The 24,710-nt window shown below is 38.0% G+C and overlaps 3 protein-coding genes and 1 long non-coding RNA gene across 4 annotated transcripts; 3 read left to right on the forward strand and 1 right to left on the reverse strand.

Moving 5' to 3' along the window:
* The first annotated feature begins 1,075 nt into the window (after window positions 1-1,075).
* Window positions 1,076-6,199, forward strand: LOC145214885 (linear primary-alkylsulfatase-like). The gene is made up of 5 exons (XM_080083497.1): window positions 1,076-2,431; window positions 2,640-2,765; window positions 2,833-2,925; window positions 3,734-3,913; window positions 4,302-6,199. The coding sequence occupies exons 1-5, from the start codon at window positions 2,200-2,202 to the stop codon at window positions 5,489-5,491; spliced, it is 1,821 nt and encodes a 606-aa protein (XP_079939623.1). The 5' UTR covers window positions 1,076-2,199; the 3' UTR covers window positions 5,492-6,199.
* Window positions 6,200-13,345: 7,146 nt separating this feature from the next.
* On the forward strand, window positions 13,346-18,600 carry LOC145215219 (4-galactosyl-N-acetylglucosaminide 3-alpha-L-fucosyltransferase FUT6-like). The gene is made up of 9 exons (XM_080083893.1): window positions 13,346-13,729; window positions 13,829-13,981; window positions 14,320-14,412; window positions 15,349-15,538; window positions 15,992-16,180; window positions 16,421-16,502; window positions 16,949-17,136; window positions 17,516-17,758; window positions 17,822-18,600. Exons 1-9 carry the CDS (start codon window positions 13,624-13,626, stop codon window positions 18,039-18,041), a joined length of 1,464 nt encoding a protein of 487 aa, XP_079940019.1. The 5' UTR covers window positions 13,346-13,623; the 3' UTR covers window positions 18,042-18,600.
* A 189-nt stretch (window positions 18,601-18,789) lies between these two features.
* Window positions 18,790-22,393, forward strand: LOC145215045 (uncharacterized). The gene is made up of 6 exons (XR_013857190.1): window positions 18,790-18,956; window positions 19,022-19,228; window positions 19,340-19,537; window positions 19,876-20,574; window positions 20,989-21,069; window positions 22,072-22,393. It is a non-coding gene; the product is annotated as an uncharacterized LOC145215045 (long non-coding RNA).
* Window positions 19,374-22,833, reverse strand: LOC145215044 (linear primary-alkylsulfatase-like). Its single transcript, XM_080083691.1, has 5 exons — window positions 22,605-22,833; window positions 22,345-22,470; window positions 22,105-22,200; window positions 20,868-21,041; window positions 19,374-20,581 (listed from the first exon to the last, which is right to left on the reverse strand). The coding sequence occupies exons 1-5, from the start codon at window positions 22,831-22,833 to the stop codon at window positions 19,374-19,376; spliced, it is 1,833 nt and encodes a 610-aa protein (XP_079939817.1).
* Window positions 22,834-24,710: the final 1,877 nt, after the last annotated feature.

Here is a 24,710-nt window from a genome sequence, read left to right on the forward strand (position 1 = left end):
TCATAAAACAGTTCAATGTTTTTTTAGTGGCATAAATAAATTATGGAGAGAATTAAGCTCAAAATAAACCCTGAATAACGTCAGAGCTTTGTACACAGGATCCCCGGCACTATTAACAATAAATCTGATTCAATGATAAAATAGGCAATTTCCGTCCGAAAAACTAATTAGGCAATTCACCCCTTACTTTATTTTCTTGCTAAAAGCTGTGCACATCGGCCTACTGTTTTCATGTTTGCCAAAAAGTTTTTTTACTCACTCTTTTCAAAGCATATTTTTGGTTTGGGAAATAGTTGAACTCAACGAGCTTCAGACTACCAGGTTTCCGGTAAAAGGGCATGCTTGTTTCGAGGCAAGACGCGTTGTACTTTATGGCATTGCCAAACAGCATCAGTTACAACTCACCGTCACAACAGTGTTTACACTAAGGTAGCGCTTGGCATACAAACAATGGCTTGCAACTTAGTAAGGGAAACGAGAGAACGTCACGAATGATCGCGTAACAAACAGCTTGGCCAAATTAAAATATTGGAATATTGGCGATTTTAAAGAAAATAATAGGCCCGAAAAGATTTCAAAAATTATATTGAAGTTAGCATATTTCGTCACTATTGGCATTTGTCTCAAAGTGGATGTTAGTTAATTGCATTTTGCTGTAATAATCGAGTCTGGTTCACTTTTTTGAAAACCGATTATTAAAATAGAAGAACAGATTAAGCAATGTTGCGAATTTAAAGAAAATAATGGGCCCGAAAAGATTTCAAAAATTGTATTGAAATTAACGTATTTCGCCAATATTTCAATTTGGCCAAGCTGTTTGTTACGCGATCATTCCTGACGTTCTCTCGTTTCTTCTTGCTTTTTTCGTTTTTTTCTGGCAGAATGACAAGTGAAGCTAATTAACTCGGATTAAATTGTAAACAAAGTTGCAAAACAAACCTCAATGCAAAGCGAGTGACAACAACAAGATACTGTACAGAAATTTGACTTTTTGACACCAACAAGAATATTTTGAAGGTGAAACACTCTTACTGCCCTTTGGAGATGAAAAAAGATACCATTTCGTTCCACTTGAGCAGTCTTGATATTTTACGCTTCAGGTCATACTACTGTGTTGACTTTTGACAGGACATGTTTCAGTTGTGTGCTTTCTTATACATTGCAATTTACTGCGTAACCAGTACAATTGCATACGCATATAATCTAAGCAAGAGATTTTAAGTTTCAAAGAGTTATTGGTCAAAAGATTTGACATGAGTTTGTGTACATTCATTCTAACCATGCTGCCGCTATTTACTTCAGCTTAAGCTGCTGGCCCTGCTGACCAGAGAGTAAAGCGATTGGGCGCTGGCTTCTCTCTGGTGCCCTGCTGGGTGACTGGGCATGATAGCACTACAAGCGGCTCCCTTACGACTTTCGGAAAAGTTGTTTCCTGGAACACAACTTATGTCCAATCAGTTGTGGCAAACAGCCCTATTTAAGTAATAGCTTGTTGACAGTCCGTTAGGCCAGATTAAGTTACTGAACTTGTTTGCACAGTTTTATCAGTCCTCGTGTAAGGTAGTTGACCACAAATGTACAGCATTTATGAATGTCCTCAAATCTACAGCTATCATGAGGTGTGCTAGCTTTACTGTTGTTATTTTGTTTTACTTTTATTTTACCAAGTGATACTGCAGTTTCTTAAAAAAAACTACCAGTAGGTTTGGATATAGTGTTTACCGTTTGCACTGATGATGAAAATGCAAACGCAAAATGTTTGCAATTAAATAAATTCACTGTCTACGTGGTATCTGGTAGTTTTGTTATCAAACAAGCTCTGTTTTCAGTCTGCGTTTATTGTTCCTTAGTTGCCTTTTTTGCAATCACCACCCTGTAAATTGGAAAGATTGTCATCCAGGTAGAAAGAAAGTAGAGCAAAGATTAGGTTGATGGCAGGATGCGCATAAGCAGTAGCGAATAATATGAGAAGCTATTGTCATCAATCCTAGGTGTACGTTTTATAATACGTTTGAAATCTTCAAATTGGCGCAATACCTGTAATATAAAAAAAGATTCAGAATTAAACTTATGGCAGAAGTGAAACAAGCATTACAAGTCCAAGGCGGTTTATAATTTCGATAAAGCAGTCTTTGCGTTTTATGGGTAGTAACTTATTAACGAACTTAAAAGTATTTATGATTTGTGTACATTTACAGTATGGTCAACGCGTTCATAAAGTGTGCAGCGATAGCAATATGCGCCGCGGTGGCATGGCGGTGGTTTAGTGGCTCAAGGTTGCCACCTAACGGCAGAGATGTACAACGCGTGGGGGCGCTCGAGAGCCTTAAAGAACATTCGCGCAAGTTTGATTCGGAGAAGATCGTCCAAGTAACCGATGGCGTGCATGTTGCTATTGGTTACGCATTGGCAAACATGATAATGATCGAAGGTGGGCTTAAATTAACTCCTAACTTTTACTTTTAAACGAAACTTTATTTTCGTAATAACGTAACATTGAGACTTTCTGTGGTAGCATATCCGCCGTAGCTGTAATCTATGTGAAGGTATTTGATTGGTCAACCAGTACTGATCACTATAAATCACTAAAATGGCTGCTATAATATATGAAACCCCTTTTTGCATACATATATATATAGGCACTGATGGAATCATCTTGGTTGATACTATGGAACATGAAGACGTAGCCATGAAAGCCTTTAAAGATCTGCGAAAGATAACCTCAAAACCGTTAAAAGGAATCATTATAACTCATTTCCATTTAGGTACATACTTTCCCTTTTTCTGTTTTTTGTGATTATCAACGGATTATAAGATATTCGTATTTTATAGATCATGTCGTTGGTGCAGTGTCTCTTCTACGTCAACACCCTGAAGTTCACATTTACATGCACGAGAGCACCAAGTCTGAACTGGCCCGTTTTGGTAAGTTTTGAATAAGCAAGACCTTGTTTAAACCACAACGAACTAGTTTAATTCATCGGCTAGTAGTATTTAAAAATATATATATCATATCAATCGCAGTACACCAGGCCCATTTGATTTGACGATATACCGAATAAGCCGGTGATCAAACATTCCAAAATGGAAAGTCGTAGGGTAGAAAAAGTGCCATATGTGAAAGTGCCGTGATTGCTGGTCTGCATAGACCAGGAGTTCCCAACCTGTGGTACGCGTACCACTAGTGGCACGTGAAGGTTTTTCAGGTGGTACGCGAGTAGCTTCCGTTTTTTCATAAAAACCTGTATTCAGACCTTTATATTTTCTTTTATACTTTACTGGCGATACTGGTGGTAATGTGATAATGTAGGAAAGAAACTACAAAAAGTTGTAACTAACATTTTGTTACCAACTTTAGACTATCACATTTGTAGGTTTGGCTACTATGGTGGACCGTAAACAAAAATCTCATCAAAGTTGGTTGTGGTGCTTTAGTGTTATTTTGGTTCTTCTTCTGAATAAAATATGATTCGATCGAATTAAGAAGTGGTACGCGTTCCGGTACAGAGCGTCCAAGTGGTACGAGATCATAAAAACGTTGGGAAACCCTGGCATAGACGCTTCAGGGCTGAATCCAGTTATCAATCCATGTTCAGTTTTGAAGAAAAAAAGACTTGAAAGCGACCCTTAACATCAATAGCATAATATCGTACTATTATATCGCGAAGGTGTTTCGTTTAATGTACTGTTTTAGTACAAAAATTTACAATTTGTGATTCCAAATCAATTTCAGTACGTTTGGGGGAAATCAACTTTGCCCGAGGAAGCCGACAGTTTGGAATATTTTTGGATGAGGACAAGGAAAAAATAAACGCTGGTATTGGGCCACAGTTAATGCAGGACGCAAATATGATGCATGTTGCACCAGAGGCAACTCATACGTACAAAGACAGAGAAACTTTTAACCTAGCAGGTGGGGAAAAAATTTAACATAAATATGCACTATGGCTTCAATTCTCGAAGTACCCTTCTCATTTTAATACCTAAGTTCTTAGCACTGGCTATTTCAAGCTTTTTTACCCGATTTCTAGCTTTTTAAACGTTGAATAAAGTGTTTGTCAACATGTGGCAAGTTTAAAAAACGAGAATCTGTCAATGTTTACGTTGTCTTGCATGTTTTTGCTTATATTCAGAACGTTACAGAATCGACGTTATTCAAAAACAAAACATTATTGCAATTTATGTCATGACCCTGGTGAAGGTGTCTCGAATGGGACATCGAAACGTCGGCATATTATAATAAAGACTGCTAAAAGAGCTTCAATTTGTTCAAACCAAACATATTTGTATGTTTTAACAAGGTGTGGCCTTTGAACTTATCCACACGCCGGGTGAGACAGACGATCAAACTACAGTTTGGCTTGCAGACAAACAAGTAGTGTTTCCCGCTGACAATATTTACGAAACCTTTCCGAACCTGTACGCTATACGTGGTAGTCCGCCTCGGAGTTGCGAAAAATGGTACAAAAGTCTGGACAAAGTACGCCAGTTGGGGGCGCAACACATGGTGCCCTCCCATACGCGCCCCCTAAGTGGTAAAAAGGAGATCAATGACGTCATTACGATTTACCGTGACGCAATCCAGTACGTTCATGATCAGACTGTACGGTGGATGAATAAGGGCTTTGGTGTGAATGAAATCGTTCACAAAGTGAAACTACCTCCTAAGCTTGCAGCACACCCTTATTTGCAGGAACATTACGGTACAGTAGCGTGGTCGGTCAGAGGTGTGTACGATTCGCTTATTGGATGGTTCGACGGCGATCCTGTTAACCTTTTCCCGCTGACCAAAGCGCAGCGCGCTGGACGATGGAAACAGCTACTCGCGAGAGATTCAAAAGCAACCGCAGATGCAAAGATTTTGCAAGACGCATTAAACAGCCTCAAAGCGTCTGATGATAAATTTGAATTAATAGGGGAGTGTATGAACGATGAACTGCAGTGGGCTCTTGAACTGTCATCTCTGGCAGTAGAAGCAAGTGAAAATCAAGTGAAAGAAGAAGCGAAATCACTGCACGTTCGCGTTTTACGTAGCCTCGCGAAGTGTTCTAACAACGCCAACGCGAGACACTACTACCTGACTATTGCACGCGAGATTGAATCCGGCCTTAAACTGCTCATGACGAAGAATTCTTTGCGCGACTTGCTCTTGACTCATCTTAACATAGACGAGCTGATGTCGTTTTTTCCGTTAAGATTTAAAGCAGAGGAATGCGACGAGAACACGCTACTGACTGTGGGTATGGTGTTCACCGACATACAGAAGTCGTACTACTACACTGTACGCAACTGTATGGTCGAGTACCGTAAACATCCAGATGCAGTGCCACCTAACGTTGATGCAACCCTTACCACAACGTCCACTACGTGGCGTGAAATGGTCGTGCAAGAGAGCAGTACTGTTATCCAGTTTGCAACTGGAGGCTTGACGGTGACAGGCAGTATGTTGTCATTTCGAACCTTTATGAATTTAATTGAAACCTCATTTTAATTGTGAATACGTTTCTTGGCGTTTTCGTTGGTGCGTAAGTGATGATAGGTTATTACAGGTAGCCTATTACCCAAAATGTTGCGATTTTTTTCTCCAAAATAATTTACAGTGTATTTAAAGATTTCTACATTATAGTTCTTCAAGCAATGAAGTCTACTTAGACATTCAAAGCCATTGGAATTTTTTATGTTGTATTTCGTGTTTACTTAACATTTAAATTATTGAATACTCCTCAGCTGTAGTTGACTGTTTTGATTTGAACAATTTCATCTAAAGTATACGTGATATATATGTCGATGTGCCAAAAAACCCTAATTTCTTTATGTTCTACAAATAAGACACAGGTGCTTGCATGAAAAAATAAAGTGTATTAGGTGGGTCTTCTCTCTTCAACATGTGTTTTCTAATTCTGTTTTGGACGACATACAACATTTGTAATTATATTTTTAGTGTATGTTCATCTTTTTGTTTGTTCCAATTTGTTGTGATTGCGCAACTTTCCTTGGTTCCTAATTTATTTTTGAAGGAATTTATTCAATGTTTGATGGGTTTGCTTAGTCTTATAGCAGATATTGACTTCATAGCAGTTTCAACATTGTTCTGTTGGCCTAGAAGTAAATTAGGACAGCGTCTAATCACATTGTTCTGCTGCTAACATGTCCGCACTATATAGTTTGTCGGTGGAAGAACAAGCATTTATAATCCATAGTTGTGATTACTTTGTATGCAGCAGGTACGAATCAACCCAGACCAAAATTAGTCCATCAGGGATTTGAGCTTGTGCGCAGATTTAGATCTAGAGTAGACTTTGTATTGTCATGCGGCAAAACTGTTCACTTAATAGAAACTTGTTAGATCCTTAAACGAAGGGCAATTGCAAATTTGGGACGTTTTTTTATTATTTGAAGGTAATTACTTACTCGAGACATTTATACGGTTTACTTGTTACCTCATGTTATGACATAAAGGCTATATAAGCCAAAGGAACATTTGAATTAGACAGCAAGAACTTGATTACACAAATGGCCACAAACGTCGTAAACACTGGGAACCCTCACCTCTCTTATATTCGGTTATGTAGATAAAGCGCATTTGTCCAATCAGCATATCTAGTTGAGTGGTCTCTTGTTTTTTAGGTCAACGTTTTGAACACGCGATTTCGTAATGGAAAACTTTAAACATGGCGCCACCTAGGTGGACAAGCCCGTATTTGGTTTACATGCAACGTTTCATGCTTCGCTAGAACTGCTAGCTTAGCCCCATAATCATTGCCATGTCAAGTGTGACTGACCGCTTCTTCTTCCGAGTTAATGTCTTTCTCTCCCTCTTTTTAAATATTGCTGACTCGTCTTTAGTCAAATGCAGTGGCGTTGTACTTTACTTCAAGATAGGCAACCCAACAAAATAGAACTCACGTACGTCCTTGTGGCGATCGAGTGAAACAAATATGACCCAATTACTAGCTAACATTCGTAAGATATAACATTACATTTATACAGCTTTTAGAGTTGGAGGCATGTTGTTAAATAGACTGTTACAATTGAAGTTTAAACCATCGGTTAAAACGTGGCCCCATGCCCATTTTTTGATTTTTGAAGTAAATATACAAACCTACAGTAAGTCTATGTGCTATGTATTTACATACGATTAGCTATGCGCCAGTTATGTAAATTACTGACGAATTTATAGAACTGAAAATGAACTTTTCGGGTCGGGTTCGTACTTAGGTTTGTTCAAAGTTCGGGCCTTAGTTTGCACTCTGTGTCAGTATTTTACTTTTGAATAAATTTACCCAGCTAAGTAGCCATTTGCTATAGACCTGAATTAATGTCATACAGCCCTGAAACACCTTGTTTAAGACCAATTGTCTTTTGTGTTTGCTGTCTTGGTCCTTCCAGGGGCGACAATGTATGGGCCTGTCAACCAATCTTTCGAGCCTAAACTGGCTTTTCAAAAACGATTCGGGTTCGGGCTTGTACTTTCGGTTTCGCGCTCCAATTTCAGGCCTGTTTACAATTCTGCCAAAGCAGTTTTATTAGCAGTGGGACAACAATACGTGATATCATCTCTAGGACAGTTGAAGTCATTATGTGGCACATTAGTTGGTCGCAGAGACACACAATGCTGACAGGTTGTGTCGCATTTCTATACCATTGTGCTACTTGCGGGACTGCTCCCCGCCGTTGGTTGTGTTCAGACGAATTTAAACAATAAAGCGCAAAAACTGATTGCAAAGAAGTAGTTCAGTGATTCTGACCGTTTTTGTGAGGATTATCATGTTGAAAATTTTTGCTCGTTGTTTGCTTAACCTGCATATGAAGCGTATGCAAACAGGTGTCAGTTGGTAGTTATAAAACAGTGTGTAACGTTTCTCCAGCTTGCGTCGTAGGTCTCATTTTTACACTCCAAAAAGAAAATATATATGCGGATAAAAGGTACGAGAGTTACGAGAAAATATATTAGTCATTCATTTTTTAGATCCATGGTTCTAGTTTGTTTAACAACGGCAAGCCTAAACGTTTTTGTTACCATCCAAAAAAACGAGTTGTGTGCAAAAAAGACATCCTGCCTTATGTTCGCAAAACATAGAGAGTGAAATTTGAAACCTGAGCACATTTCACAGAAAACGAGAATTAGTCTTTGTCTGTGTTGTCATCACACCATTTTTTCCGCTATATCACACCATGTTGCATTTCGCCACGCAGTGTTAATATTTGTCTTTTTGGTAAGTGGTGACCCAAATAATCAATTCAACTAAAAATACCACCATTGGAGTGTTGTGTTGACACTTTTTGATAAGGCCATTAACTGAAGGAGAAGAACCGGTTAGATATATTAGAGACAATTTGTAGTCCAACAAGCAAGTCTTTCTGTTAGGATACAACTGTTTTTTTTGTGTGTGTGTGTCATTGTGTGCCTAACCAACATAAATTATTGTTTTGTATGCAGTTTACAGATAGTAAAACTGCCCTCGACAGTTTTGGCAAGACTGCATCACTTTTTGGAATGCATCACTAATTTAATTTTACTGGTATAAATGTGGTTTTGATCCGCCTTTGTATCGAAGTGCAAATTATATTTTCGAGTTTTTGCAACGAACACAAGCCCTTAATTGTGTTACTAACTAAAATCAAGTTGCACCCAAATTTATCTAGTACGTTGTTGTTTTTTCAAGTTTTTTTTTCTCATTTTACCAAAAGCTTTTTGTTATGCTCTTAAAATAAGTGATTGCATTGATTTACTTTGGAGAGTTTTCCAAAGCTAGTTCAGCTCTAACTTTGTAATGTCTTGTAACGCCCGACAAACATCTCTCCCAGGTAACTCATTGATTTGACATCCTTTATTTATTTTAAACGATGACAAAGAGACGGAAATGACGCCATACATTTTTATAATAGTTGAAAGGCTGCACTAGCCAATGCGGCCGATCTCTCGTCACCAGCTGCACTGATGAGACCTTATAGGTCGAAACAGTGTGCACTGTCTGCAGCTTATCATTTATTGGCTCTATGCTTTTACATTTATAATAGTTGTTTAACTAAAACAATCGATGACCACAAACAACTCTTATTTAGTATGACTACGTCTTGCCACAACAAAACTTTAACAACATGTTGAGCGCACTCATTTACTATGTCTCAGCTTTGTGATGTAATGTTCATTACGAAGAGCAGCATAAACGTCCTTGTTCCAGAATCGTTTAGTTCTTTACTTTTTCTTAGTTTGTGACAACATGACCTGGAGAATAAATAAACTTGGTTATTTTTATAAAACTACGAGCGGTTGATGAGCAAATATTTGTCTAACGGAGTAAAAATTGACGATACAAAATGGTGTTTTAGTCAGTAATTATCGTAAACATGGTTTGGCATGTGTTGTTCGTTATTAAGTATTGCCTGTCTATGACCCGAAGTTTCGAATAGCTGCTGAATATATTTCGGCTAAATATATCCATCTGGCAGGGTTTTGGTTTAGGCGGAACTTTTCAAACCTGAAACGAAACCAAAACATCGCTCAAACGAAGCCTGTTGTTAAAATCTTCAGGAAAGATAAAGTCATCTTGAACGTATTAGTTGGTCGTAGACACACAATGCTGACAGGTTGTCTCGTATTTCTGTAACATTGTGCTAGTTGCGCGACTGCTCCCCGCCGTCAGTTAAGTGTTCCCAAGGATATAAACGATAGAGCCCCTTTGCAAGCATGTTAGTAAAATCTCGTAAGTTAGAGCACTTGCAAAGCAAAGACTCTTTGCAGAGAAGTAGTTGATATTAGTGCTTGTGACATATTTTTTGCGTGGATTATTACCTTGAAAATTCAAACTGGTTTGTTTGATTGACCTGGTTATGAAGCGGATGCAAACACGTATTAGTTGGTACGTTTCTCCAAAAATAGGCTGAACTGATTGTTTCGTATTAAGGCTATAGCTTTTCAAATTGCCCACTACCGTTTTGGCCAAAAAATATACCATTCATGTATGTATGTGTAATGTCATAACAGACTACAAGAATTAACCGGTGTAAATCAGCCATTCTTGTATGTGTCGTTTTTATCACGTTTGGCATTTGTTGTTCGTTATTATAAGTACTGCCTGTCTATAGCCCGTTTCGAAATCCTGAAACATTTCGGCTGAATATGTCCTATATTTCAAACCTGAAACGAAACCAAAACATCGCTCAAACGAAGTCTATTGTTAAAATTTTCAGGAAAGATGATATTAGTTGGTCGTAGAGTCTACGACGTAGACACACAATGCTGACAGGTTGTGTCGCATTTCTGTACCATAGTGCTATTTGCGCGACTGTTCCCCGCCGTTAGTTAAGTGTTTCAAAGGATATAACCGATAAATCTCCTTTGCAATCATGTTAGTAAGATCTCGTAAGCTGGAGCACTTGCAAGGCAAAGACTCTTTGCAGAGAACAAAATCTTACTCAAGACATTTATATAGAGTGCTATATCGTTATGTACAGCAGTGCTTCCCAACCTTTTCCACCTCACGGCCCACTTTTCAAAAAAATTTTTTTGGCGGACCACCGTTTACTGAGAACAAAAAATAAGAAACAAAAGTAATAACCACACAAGCAATACTCTTGTTAATCTGATTTGATATGAAGACATCAAGTCGGAGTTTATTGGGAGAGAAGCTTACACGCAATGCAGCATTTAGTGCAGTGGTTCCCAACCTTTTTTGTTACATTCCTCCCTTTGCCCATTTTCGAACTATTCATTCCTCCCCATAAGACGAAAAACAAATAGGCTAACATAAAAAATTATAGCAATTTGAAATAGACCTTATAATTAGGGATGTCCATTTCAGAAACCTTTACAACCGGTTCCAAATGTGAACCGGGTCCAAATTATAATGGACATAATAATGTGTGTACAAAAATATTGTGTAACATTTCCAATGTAATTTTTTTTTACAGTTTTTATGAAATTCCTCCCCTGAACTCCTAAAATTCCTCCCTAGGGAGGAATTCCTCCCCGGTTGGGAACCACTGATTTAGTGTTTCAGTGTTAAGACTCTTTCGTGTCTTCGATTTCGTGATGGTTACTAATAGTGTTGTGATGCGACAATTGCAGTTTAAATACTGTTGTGACGTGACAATTGTAGTTTGTTTGTGTGATAAAGCTTTGTTTAACGTTAAATCCTATACGGATTTCATATTAAGTAATATTAGAGTAATATAGTTAAACCTATAGGTTTTTATAAAGTACGTTCTCACGAACTGTGTTAATTTTTTTAACTTTTTTATTAGTATTGTCATAGTTTGAAAAGCTTCGCGGCCCACCAGGAATAACGTCACGGCCCACCAGTGGGCCGCGGACCACCAGTTGATATACAGTATTTTGCCTTATGCTGCCTTGATAAACATAATGTTGTGTCAACAGAATTTTTAGCTCTTCCGGCAGTTTTTTATTGTAATATGCCAACGTTTCGATGTCCCATACGAAACACCTTCATCAGGGTAATGACATACATTGCAAACACAAGTTATTATAAAGCGAAAAGGGCGGCGAAACACACACAAAAATATTACAATAAAAAACTGCCGGAAGAGCTAAAAATTCTGTTAATACGTTATGCCTGGCAGCAACAGTGTATTCATAATGTTGTGTCTTTCGAACATCTGCTGGTAATTGAGTATGATTTATTTCACACGATAGCCATAAGGACGCAAGTGAGTTCTATGTTGTTTGGTTGCCTATCTTGAAGTAAAGCACAACGCCACTGCATTTTATATGGTTAGAAATATATTTAGCAAAATACTAGTTAAAGAATCGAGTATACGCATAGAGACATGAAATACAGCGATCTACAACGTAAACGCGAAATGCACAGCGGAGTGTTCTACTATAAACTCTTACACTTCATAAGTTATATACGGAAGACGAGTCAGAATTATTTGAAAAGAGATAGAGAAAGACAGTTACTCGAAAGAAGAAGTGGTCAGTTACACTGACTTACATTCGTTACACTCGACCGATAATGAGGCTAAGCTAGCAGTTTTAGCGAAGCATAAAACACTGCGTGCAAACCAAATACGAGCTTGTCCACCTACGTGGCGCTGTGCATAAAGTTTTCCAATACGAAATCGCGTGTTAAAGACGTTGACCTAAAAATAAGAGACCATTCACCCAGAGATGCTGATTGGACAAATGCGCATAACCTAATGTAAAAGGGATGAGGGTGCCGAGTGTCTATGACGTTTGTGGTTATTTGTAAGACCAAGTTCTTGCTACTTAATTCAAATGTTTGTTTGACTTATATAGCGTGTTGTGTCATAAAATGACTTTACCACAGACAGCTTTCAGAATCGGAGGATTGTGGTTGAATAGACAGTTACACTTGAATGTATAAACCTACCATAAGTCTATGTGCTATGTGTTTACTTGCAATTAGCTATGCGCCAGTTACGTAAATTACTGACGAATTTATACAACTGAAAATGGTATCTATATTACTGAAGAAAGATCTCACGCACGTCTGTTTGCATTCACAGTGGTTAAAATAGCAATGAGACAACAACACATGATATCAACTTCAGGAAAGATGAAGTCATTATATGGCATATTAGTTGGTCGTAGACACACAATGCTGACAGGTTGTGTCGTATTTCTGTGCCATTGTGTTACTGTGTTAGTTGCGCGACTGCTCCCCGCCGTCAGTTAAGTGTTCAGAAAAATAGACGATAAAGCGATCATGTTTGTAAAATCTCGTGAGTTGAATCACTTGCAAGGCAAAGACTCTTTGCAGAGAAGTAGCTGATATTAATGATCCTGACATATTTTTTGCGAGAATTATTGCCTTGAAATTTCGCCCTGGTTTGTTTGCTTAATCTGCTTAATGATGTGTATGCAATCACGTGTCAGTTGGTACGTTTCTCCAAACAGTGGTAATATTCATCTTTTTGGTAGGTGGTGATCTAAATAACCAATTTAACTAAAAATTACCCTCCTACTCTGCTTTGCCGTCAGGAGTGCTGTGTTTTGGGCTAACACTTTGTAGTGAGGCGAATAACCGAAAGGGAAGAAGTCAGTTACAGATATTAGAGACAACTTGTACTGCAACGGGCAAGTGTTTCTATATAAACCATTCTTGTGTGTGTCGTTTTTATCAGATTTGGCATATGTTGTTCGTTATTAAGTACTGCCTGTCCATGTCCGAAGCTTCGAATGGCAGAAACATTTCGGCTGATAATGTCCTTTCTGGCAAGGTTTTGGCTTAGGTGGAACTTTTTAAACCTGAAACGAAACCAAAACATTTAATGTTAAAAAAGTTCATTGTTAAAACATTGTTTCAGGTTTACAACTCACCAATTAAAACGTGAAAAGTTTTCTGAATATTGTCTTTAAAGTATTCAAGCCATGTTGGGAGCATATATTAAGACACAAACTGATATTTTAGCCACGAAATAAAAACACCTTGGAAACCGTTGATCTTAGCAATAAGTACAGAAGATTTTCGGTGTGTTTGTAATGTTTCTTGAATCGACAAAGATTGCTAATGACAAGACAAACAGAAAAGAAGTACTCTCACGTTCAGCAGTATATGATTACATTCTGATTGGCTTTAACTTTGTTTTTGTACGGGCAGAGTTGTATTTGTATGTTGCTGTTTTTAAACTAGAATTATGAGAAAGCTGTTTGCACAAATATCGGTTTTCTTGGCCGTATTTGCTTGCATGGGCTTCTACTTCAACTGGAGATATGAAAACAGTTTTCCCATTCCCAACCATGGTAAGAAAATATTAGTTTGCTTTAAAAGGTGCCTTAAAATTTTCATTGTTTTAACGTAGTCGATTTGTTATTTTTTACACAAACCTTATATTTTCTCAGCAACCTTGTGGTATCACAAATTTCATGAAGCTTTCCAGGAGTTTAGAAATGCAACCACAAAAGTAATGATACCGTCAACAAAAGCAACTCCTGACTTTCTACAATCTACAATATTAAGGAATAATGAAAATAATGTCAATTTTTCAAAAAGCGGTAAGGGAACCTGAATTGTCTACTAGATGTCACAAATACTTATATTTAGTTTTCATTCAATATTTAACTAACAAAAAATCAGAATTTCTGATTGTAACTCTGAGCGTCGAGACAAAAAACTTTACTATTTATTAATTAGATGTGTTCATTTGACGGAGTTTTGTTAGTTTTAGTGTACAATCGTCATTGCGTGTGTCAAACCTTTTCTTTTTAATGAAATCTCCTTTCAGGTAAAGCAACTGCGACGAGTTCTTTTTTCTTGACCTCGTGTGTGTCAAAATTAGTTGTGATCTCTATTATCTCTTACTTATTATAACCACAAAGATTTATTTTGACAGATAGTTTTAGAGTCCAGGAAACGTCAAGGCAAGTTTTGACTACAGCTACGGCGATCTCCTCAAAACCTGCAACAACAACACCAACAACATTTAGTACGTTAATGTTGGTAGTGCAAAAAAATGTTTTAAACTTGGTTCTCGTTTAGACTAGCCAAAACAACTTTGACTCTTTAAAATAGTATCAAAAGGCGCGGGTTTTCTTTTCATTTGGTGAACTAGTAGCTTTGTTTTAGGGCAGTGGTCAGCAACCTTTTTTCTACTGCGGGCCGTTTTTTAAACTGAAATTTTATCGCTGACCGGCCTTCAAAAAAACTACAAATATTTAGCAATGAAAACACACAAATTAGTTTATAATCCCCGGGATACATGGGGAAAATGTTTTAGAGCATTTAACCTGAAAAATAAAACGGCCCGGTAGCAAACTCGTCGCGGACCAGTACCGGGACGCAGACCGGCGGTTGCTGACCACTGTTTTAGGGAACACAACACGGAAGCCAGCTCGGTTCGGAATGTTTTTAAATAAAGTTTCAATAAATTGCAGTAGTATTGACCAAACAAAATGTTAGGAAAGTGAAACACTGTATTTTATAGTTTGACAAGATCAATTGCTATCTAGAGGATTTCGTTATAACTTACGGATACATTTAACAAAATGTTAATGTAAAATTAAATGTCACATGCTCGCCAGAGGGCATTTTCAGTACCACTAAAAACATGTTAAAGGCTTGCATTGATTCTTTCGCTAATGCATTAGCATCACCATTTAGAAATACAAGTACTAAGTAAGAAACTAAAGCAATTAACTAAGTATAGAAGACAAGTTCTAATAACCAAATGTTGTTCAAAAGGTTATATTTTTTGTATTGTGTTATATTAACATAACTTGACCAAACATAAGTTGGTAAAATTATTTCTAAACTTACATCACATCCCACATCTTTGCAAAGAAAAATAGAGATAAAGGAAAAACCTTGGTTTAAATGGGACATGTATTTCCATTTGATCTTTACCTTGTGTGCAATGTTTTAGAAACGCCGGTGATTCTTTTATGGAACCCAACATTCCCCAATCACAGATGGCAATTGCCAAACACAGATGTATGTGGCAATGGTTGCGAACTGACCAATAACATAACGAGATTCAATGAAAGTGACGCCGTTGTGTTTTGGATGGAGAAAACAACAAGTGAAGTCAAAAATCACCCCTACATGCGTTACAGGTATATTGGATTTTCAGTAGTTTTTGCACAGCTTGCAATGGGAGTAAAACTCTCAGTTTGTAACCAAAAAAATATTGTAAAAAGTGTTTGCGTTTTTTGGTGGTTCTCGTAGTTTACAATCGAATGTGAGGGAATTTATTTGTTTTTTCATTTTGTTTAAACAAGGGTTTGTATAGAAACTCCACACACCCACATAAAAGTAATTTAGTCAAAATCGTAACAGGTTTGCATAACTACTAAGTCGGCGGTAAAATATGACAAAAGAAAATAATTATAGATATTGTTGTCACATTATAGCCACATTTCCATCATTTAAAGAATTTTTCGTACGACGCGTTTCATTTGCCTCGGATTAGAGAATACCATTCTAGTGGTCACAACGTTTAAAATTGTGAACTTATACGTGAAACGGACCCCTGTACAAAAAAAATTAAACTTTGATTCCTCGTGCAGGCGTCCGGACCAGGCGTTCGCGTGGTGGTGTGGTGAAAGTGCTTGGACAACTAATAATTTTCATCGACGAAACTTGCACGGCTATGAGAATTTCTTCAACTGGTCAATGCACTACAGATCCGACTCGGACGTAATTAATGCCCTAATGCCACACAGCGCAAGGGATTGGTTTTTGCATCGTGTGGGAAGGTATTCAATGGCCATGTATATTATTTGCAACAAACAGTCTCGCGTAAACTACAGTACATATTTTAAATGTTATGTAATTGCACAAAATGATAGAAAATTTGTCTAAAATTACAACATAATTACTTGGGAATCGTACAGTGGCCAGGCTCGGTCTGTTCCACATGTTGCGACTAAATTGTGCTGTCAATTTAGTGATTCTAGCTTTCATTTACATTTATGGTTGTTTATTGTGTTGTGTAGAGCCAACGAATCGTCCTACAAGGAACTAAAACTGGTTACTTCAGAGAAAGAATTTGATGTTATGTTTGAAAAATTATTGCAGGTTGGTAACTTGTTACTTGAGATAAATCTAGAGTAAATATTTGTGTTGTAATCAAATCATAAAAAATGTGAATCGTCGTTGTACTGACAATAACTAAAAGCCAAAACATCGCTGGACGTCGTAAATTGGTGGGCAAATTAAAACAAAACAAGGTTCGACGAAAAATATTTACACATACTCTCTCCGTAAATTGCAAGAGATAAAATATACAAAATAACGAGAATTGCTTTTAGCATCACGCCAGTTGAACGACAAATTGGTTAAATATGCAACCATGGTGGACGAAAAGTTTGTTTATTTTTAAGTTATCTGCGGTACTTATGCTGTTATAATAACCAGAGTTTATTCGGCTGCACAACTGGCCTTTTCATGCGATTCGTAGAGCTCAATTAAACTACAGTTTTTACTTGTCCCAAATTTAATCAATTATTGATTTTCTTTTGCAGACGAAGAAAAAAGGTGCGGCTTGGGTTGTGAGCGATTGCGACTTGATGAAGGGCGCCAAAGCCCGAATGGAATTTGGCAAACGGATAGAAACGGAAGGAGAGTATAAGTTTGATATGTTTGGAGCATGTTCAAAAAAATATCTGCCCTATGACAACGACAAGTTCTTCGAGGCTTTACAAGAATACAAGTAGGTTGGCGCATATTGGGTACGAAATATCTGTTAACCTTGTGTTTCAAATACAAAAGCATAGAAATTCGACTAGCTCAAGACACACAGTTACCAGGCAAATTTGAGTTGGTTATGGTGTTTTATTTTAACGCGAAAATTTCAGTAACACAAAATTCGGTAAAATATATATTTGCATAAAAATGCTTGCAATAACCTATAATTTTATGCATATTTTATCCTTATGATTTCGTTACCTTGCGACGGTTACAATTTTGTGGTCAAAGAAAAGCAAAAAAAGCACTAAATGTCTAGTTAAACTTGGTACGAAATTGCCCTGACCTGTATTTTAATACTTTTTTTTAATAAAGGCAGTTTAAAGTGTGTTTCTTATTTTTAGGTTTTACTTTGCTTTTGAAAATACGTTTAATTGCAAAGACTATATCACTGAGAAGTTTTGGTACAATGGGTTGTATGCTGGGCTGGTTCCTGTGGTTTTAGGTTCATCCAAAGACAACGTGAAACGTTTGGCTCCGCCGGGCTCCTATCTACACGTGGAAGACTTTAACAATGATCCAAAGCTACTTGCGGAGTTTCTTCGATATTTAGAAACAAATGACACAGCATATAAAGAGTATTTCAGGTACATCTTTTGGCAGTCATCCAAAAATTACGTTTTTGACAATACTTACATGTGTTTTTGCAGATGGTGGACCATGCCTGGGTTTTATCCGCTTTTTAAAATCCGCGAAGGAGAGGTAGAGGACGACCACGTGGCTATTTGGCACGAAGACTTCCAAGTCATGGGATTCTGTCATCTCTGTAAGAAGTTACAAAATGGCGACCATTTACACACGCATAAAGTCATTCCGGATTTTTGGCAAGATTTCTACGGCAAAGAAGAACCGGAGTGCTACCAGCCCTAACGAAATCATTTATCCAGCTAGTTGCCATATCTACAATGTGTTTGCGACGAGTAGAAAAATGACTAAGACCTCGAGATGTCCGTTGAGGGGTGTATAAATGGTATCCACTGCAGCTTGTATTCACACTGTAGAGTCAAATTTGTTTTTGTAGATCTTGTTCAATACTTTGTTGTATGCTATACTGTGTTTCATTTTTGTTAACATTTAACTTCTAAAACTTTACATGAACTGAGAACTTGATGCGACGAGGCATCAGGGTGCTGCCTGGTCTGCCAAGATATCACCTCTTTGTACAACACGGATTCTTAAGTGCTGGCCGGACGAACGGTGACTACAAGGACTATAATGACGTCACAAACCACATTAATTGTGCAACAAACATTTCTTGTAAAAATAGAATCAGTCGAAAGTTTCGACTCGAAACTGTAGATATATGTTTGGTTGCAACGGTGTATTAAACCTATTTCACTCACGCAAAACTAGAAAGTTCTAGGAGTATACTAAGTTTTGCGCAACACAGTTAGGCAAATATAATACAGTTGTATTGGTCTGGTTTAAATTAAGTTTGAACTGAATTGGCAATGAAAGTGCCCTAACTGTATCAGTTTGTGAGTTCACGCATTGTCCTGATTTGTGATTTAAGCGGCAGGCGTAAAATGCCTCAAGCATTGAAGCAAATTCTTGATTTTACAAGAAGGAACTTTGTTTTGCTTATCGTTGTTGCAAGCAATTTATGTGTGCTGGCAAGTTTTCGGTGTGGCTATAGTTAGGAAAAGGTAGACACCTATTTATTAAGAGTAAAGCAGTGTGCCTTACTGAATGAAGAACGACAGACAAGCGGTCAAAATAAGTTTGTGTCAGATGTTAAAACACTAACTTTGGTTAGGATTAGTACATATACAGCTTAAATAAAAGGTAGCCTTGCTGGTTTCATCATGTTAGCAACTTCGAAAATTTTTGACTTACATTTTGCATTACAGATGTTAAAGTTTCAAATTTTGGACTGAAGGATTTTGGTTTCAGTATTTGGATCAACAACAGTTGTTGTTAATATCACTTGGAAAAGCAATGGTCAATAACTTTGGTTCATAACGGATCATTTCAACAAGTCTATTCCAACCGAAGGATTTAAGTAGAAAAATGTATTTAGATGAATAATAATGTCAGTTATTTGTGTGGTTTTTAAAGTAAGTATACCCAAGCATGTAAGAACAAGTTTATTAAAATGTGTAATTTGTTACAACAAATTTATTCATATCGGTTTATAAATGGATTAATTATGTGCAAATTTTTTCTAGAAAATTATTTTCTAGTTAGTAGAGTCTAGAAAAGTCATGCTCCCATTTCAAAAACAGCAAGGAACGATTTGAAATCAGTCAGGCTTCCATTCAACTGTATTTCTCCGTCTTCGTATGCCATCATGGCCAACTTTTGCTGCGTCACTATCTCTTTCCATACCCTTGACGTCATAGTGAGCATGACGTCAAATGAGTCAGGTAATTTAGCTACATCGGATCCCTGTGTATACTCAAAAACGCAATGCCTTAAAATGTAACGGTACCAGGTTGTAAGGTCTGTAAAAACAAATACTAAATTGACCACGATTGATTCGTCGCAGGCGTCTGCATCAAGTCGAGTGGTTCCTAGTTTCATTATCGTGTCCATATTTGAATTCATTGTGTTTGCAACCTGCAATTTGTTCTTTCCAGCAGGGGGCGCTCCGTCGTCAAGCTCACTAGCGCAGGACATGTAATAATTTCGGGCGTTGGCATTCTTACTGCTGGCACCGAGAGCGCGTAAGGCATCGTACTTTACTTGTTTAACTTCGTTTAAGCGATGTTGGCGATTTGCTGCACTCCAGTCTAAAGCGATGGTGGAGAGCTCTAGCGCCCACTGAAGCTCATTTACGAGAAATACTCCCTTCGCTTGGTACCGGTCATCGGATTTATTCAGACTTGTCTGAGCACTGGAAAGAATTCTGTCCAATGCAGAAGTTCCTTTTGGTTGATCCGGGGAAAGTAATTCGAGCCATCGATTGGCTCGCTCAGATCTTGCCAATTGGTTTAGGTTCACAGGATCTCCATCGAACCAACCGAAGTAATGATTGTAAACTCCTCGAACGGACCAAGACACAGTTCCGTAGAACTCCTGCAACCAATGATGGTTGGCCAACTTGGTCGGCAGCCTCACGTTCTCCACAACCTCATCTAAGCGAAAACCTTTATTGGTCAACCTGATCGTTTGGTCGTGCACGTACTGTATGGCGTCACGATAGTGGGTGATGATGTCATAAATCTTTTGCGCCCCGATGACGGGTCGGGTGTGGGAGGGCACCATGTACTCGGCCCCGAGTGCGCGCACGTCATCGAGGCTGCGAAACCACTTCTCGGTGTTGCGCGATGGACTTCCCCTGATTGCGTAGAGATTGGGGAAAGCCTCGTAGACGTTGTCAGCCGGCATCAGGAGTTTCTTCTCTGGAATCCACACCGAAATCTGGTCGTCTGTTTCACCGGGCGTGTGTAGAAGTTCAAAGGTAATGCCTAGAAGTTTTTACAATTGTGATATTTTTTAGATACTTTTGCAGAATGATGTTTTTACATTGCTACAATGTATTACATTCACAATTTCAAAAATCCTCATGATTTTTTATAACATTCCAGCTTGTTTTTATTATTATTATTCTTAAACCGTTTTTTGTACTAACTTTGCCCTAAAGTTTGATCAGTTTTGTTACAACCGTTCTTTGTCAGCGGTATAGAAGCGGTTATTAGTGCTTCTAATTGAGTCATGTACCAACGCAGCGATGTGCTGGAACGAATCTTCTACCTGCCACAGTATGGGTAGCATGTTTGTCAAATGTGTGTGTTGCTTTTGCAAACTCGTAAACTCCACCGATCTTCAGAGAGGGCCCTATTCCTGAATTTACATGATCACTTCCCTTGCGCAGCTTAACTCCAAACTGACGGACAACTCGACGAATATTTTCGTCCTTTGTTGCAGCTGTGAAGAAAAAATCTCATTTAATAAGGTATTTTGATATCAAGTACACATGAAGGTTACACTGTTTGCAAAAATATACATGGGTTGCTCCTCTTTCAGTTTTGTTTTGAAAAATAGTTTTGTTTGTAACACTACATACGGATCTGTTCATAAGTTTAATGGTGAAAATAACGGCCCAAATGGACGTAAAAAGCGACATGCTTTATTGTTCAAACGTTTCGGCAAATGCTCATGCCATCATCAGTTATATGAAGGCCACATCAATTGCACCCATTTATATACACTTTAGTCCAGTGATTCTCAAACTGTGTGCCGCGGCACACTAGTGTGCCATGAGAGATTTCCAAGTGTTGCGCGAAATATTTCCTATTTTAAAGTGCAAACATTCCCTCGTGTTTTAGGATTCCATGACAAAATACTGGTGTGCAAACAACGTTTACAAGCTCATATTTTTGTTATTGGTAATGAAAAACATCCATAGGCATCAGAATAAAGTTGAAAATTAACATTCTTTGAATAAGTTTTTTATGTTTACCTGCGAAGTGTGCCGCAAAAGAAAATTGTAGTTTTTTAATGTGCCGCATGCTTAAAAAGTTTGAGAACCACTGCTTTAGTGGCATAAAAGAATGATAAAAAGGTGCGAAACAAGCGTCGCATAAAAACGATAGATAAAAAGGTGCGCAGAAGCGAGGTGTAAGCCACCTGCGAGTGTGCGTCTGACCAAAGTATATGTAATAGACTTTGCGTCTGACCAAACAGGTGCAGAGCAACTACGACATACAATATATTTGCAAACAAAGAAACAATAGTAGGACAGCACGTCACATCAAAAATACGCAATAAGTTAATTAGGTATTAAACAAAAACAGAGGAACCGACTTAGAATCAACGTTTAATTCCGGTTTATAGCGTTGAATGAAGATTGATTCCAGTAACATTAGTCAATAGTGGTCCCTGGCTGTCCCAAGCACTTCCGGGTTTTTAAAGTCCACTACATGGTCTTAGTTTTGTTTGTTTTTGTTATTCGTAGCCTCGAGTTTTCGTTTCACTATACGACTCTCACCGTATCTCCGCAACTCAAATTCAGTGGTAGAATGCATGAAGACTTCCACTTTTCCTTCCGCCTGGTCCACTAACGCCTTGGCCCCCAAAATGTGATCTGTGTTGTGAAAAGGGGAATTGGCGTGTATTACTTACATTAAAGTTTCAATCACAACTTTAAGAAATCTTGTAATAGCCTATTTTGCTCATCATCTTAATTCATAAATTGGTTTGGGCGATTACAAAGCTTATTCGAACTTACCACCATGGAAATGGGTAAGAATGATTGCTTTAAGTGGTTTATTGACGATTGTTTGATATTCCTTAAATATGTTAAGAGCCACGTTTCTGTTTTCGGTTGTGTCGACCACAATAACTCCGTATCTACCTGTAGAAACCGAGCATAGTATTTTAACGAAAAGATCTGAAATACTTGTGCACATTGGGTTAACAAAGTTCATTTTGTATTTGAAACAAAACATTTGGACCTGTATAAAATTGATTCATGCCAACCATAAATACCTTCGATCATTATCATGTTTCCTAGCGCAAATCCAATTGCAACATGCACGCCGTCTGTTACTTTAACGATCCTTGCTTCGTCAAAAATTTTCGAGTGCTCGCGCAGTTTTTGCTCCACTGCGACCTCTGGCGAATGTTGTGCTATAAACTTCTTCGTCCGCTGGAGGAAGTAGCGAGCCGTCAATGCCACGAACAACACAAACAACCCAAACTTTAACCAGGTTGTCATCGTATATCAACAAAAATAGCCTTCAATATATACAATTGCTGTTTCCACCATATATCTCACATGCAAATGATAGATTTAATAAATATTGGCTTCTGATTCTGTTCAATGCAACGAAACGAAAAACGCATTAATGATTATTAAAAGATTTCACTTAAACATCTGTAAATAGCATATTTTCTCTCATTCTCCGGCTTACCGCACTTTGTTTATTCCGCATGCAACTGAATGTTTAGCGCGATTACTACATACCATGCGTGTTTACAAGTTATTCGCGCCTGTTCTACAAGCCAAGCTCATGTTGTATAAGTGGGCCCAGCGAGGCGCTACCTACTGATGGCCACGAAATTAGAGAAATCTCTTTTCTCTAAGGCAGGGGTTCCCAACCGGTGGTACGCGTACCACTAGTGGTACGCGAAGGTTTTTCAGGTGGTACGCAAGTAGCTTCCGTTTTTTCACAAAAACCTTGATTCACAACTTTATATTTTGTTTATCTGGTTTTGTTTACATTTTTTTCTGATGCCTATTGTTATTGTTACGTAACTATTCCTGCTGTTTCGTATCATTATGATCTTCACAATACAGGTCATGTCAATTTTTAACAAGAAGCACAGTTGCTTTGAAAAGCCGTGCAACGCTGTGGGACAGTGGGTTAATTTTGTCAAATGATTGCTCTTGGTAGATATCCTCTACTGCTTATAGCTTAAACAAATAGCGTTTGATTCGATTAAATTAGTTGTTCTGCAAGAAGTGGTACGCGTGGCAGTACAGAGCGTCCAAGTGGTACGAGATCGTAAAAAGGTTGGGAACCCCTGCTCTAAGGGGTCGGAGTTTAAGGAATGCATCGTAAATTGTCGAGCAAATAAACGGACAATGCCGTTATTGGCCAGGAACAAAGAAGATTACGTTTTTGTTTAGACAACTTTTTTTCTTACGAGGACAAAGCAAATTTTAGACCGTAATACAACAAATATTTGAGATATTCGTTTTCTGCATTACTACTGCAGAACTTGCGAACTATATGCTCAATAATTTCACTTCTAAGCCTACATCACAATACATTTGGACGTTTAAAGAATTCGGATGGTTTAACTGCAATGATTTTTGTCTGATCAAAAAATTTGTCTAAAAAGCAGTTTATCATGTCACTGATGATCCTATGAGCTTTTGCTAAAATCGTCAAGAATAAAGCATGTCGCTTTCTGCCTTTATTTTTACAATAAACTGTGTTACACTTAAAGCATTTTGTTGGTTACAGAAAGCTACACTGACTCTGCAAAAGCGCTGTGAGGTTCATGGTCAGAACATAAAACGTAATTTCGGTATGCAACTTTGTACCATCACGACTAAAGCAGGTCATACTTTGAACGTTATTACCACTTTTACTCTGTCTGCTTCAGGAAGACTGGCGCGCGGGTCGCATGCGGCGTAGCTTTTGTGCCGCCTGCGAACAAATTCTGCATATATATCATCGAAACGATTGCAGTACATTATTTGCACATCATCAAGTAGAACGTCGTTGTATCTATCGTGAGCCAACAACAGCCTTTCCGCTCTTAATGGCGACATAAACAAATTCTCTTAGTTGCAAACATCGGCACTTGCAGCAATTTCAAAGGAGTTGTAACTGAGTGCTAGCAGATTTGCTTGGTGGTAATCTTATTTAGATCTTAAAACATGAGGTAAATTAGAATAGAAAATTCAGCCCTTGTTTACAAAAGTTTCTCTCCTGTGCGGCCTGCCAAGTATTTGTTATCCTAATATGGCCCACCCTACTATAGGTTAACTTAAACGGCGTGACGTACGTCGACTGTGAATTGCTCAAAGAAGAACTTACATGTGCTTGGGAAATTGACTATAAAGCAAAATAACGCCTTTTA

The sequence above is a fragment of the Phallusia mammillata genome, chromosome 2, assembly GCF_965637545.1.
Source record: "Phallusia mammillata chromosome 2, kaPhaMamm4.hap1.1, whole genome shotgun sequence".
In the NCBI taxonomy this organism is placed as follows: domain Eukaryota; kingdom Metazoa; phylum Chordata; class Ascidiacea; order Phlebobranchia; family Ascidiidae; genus Phallusia; species Phallusia mammillata.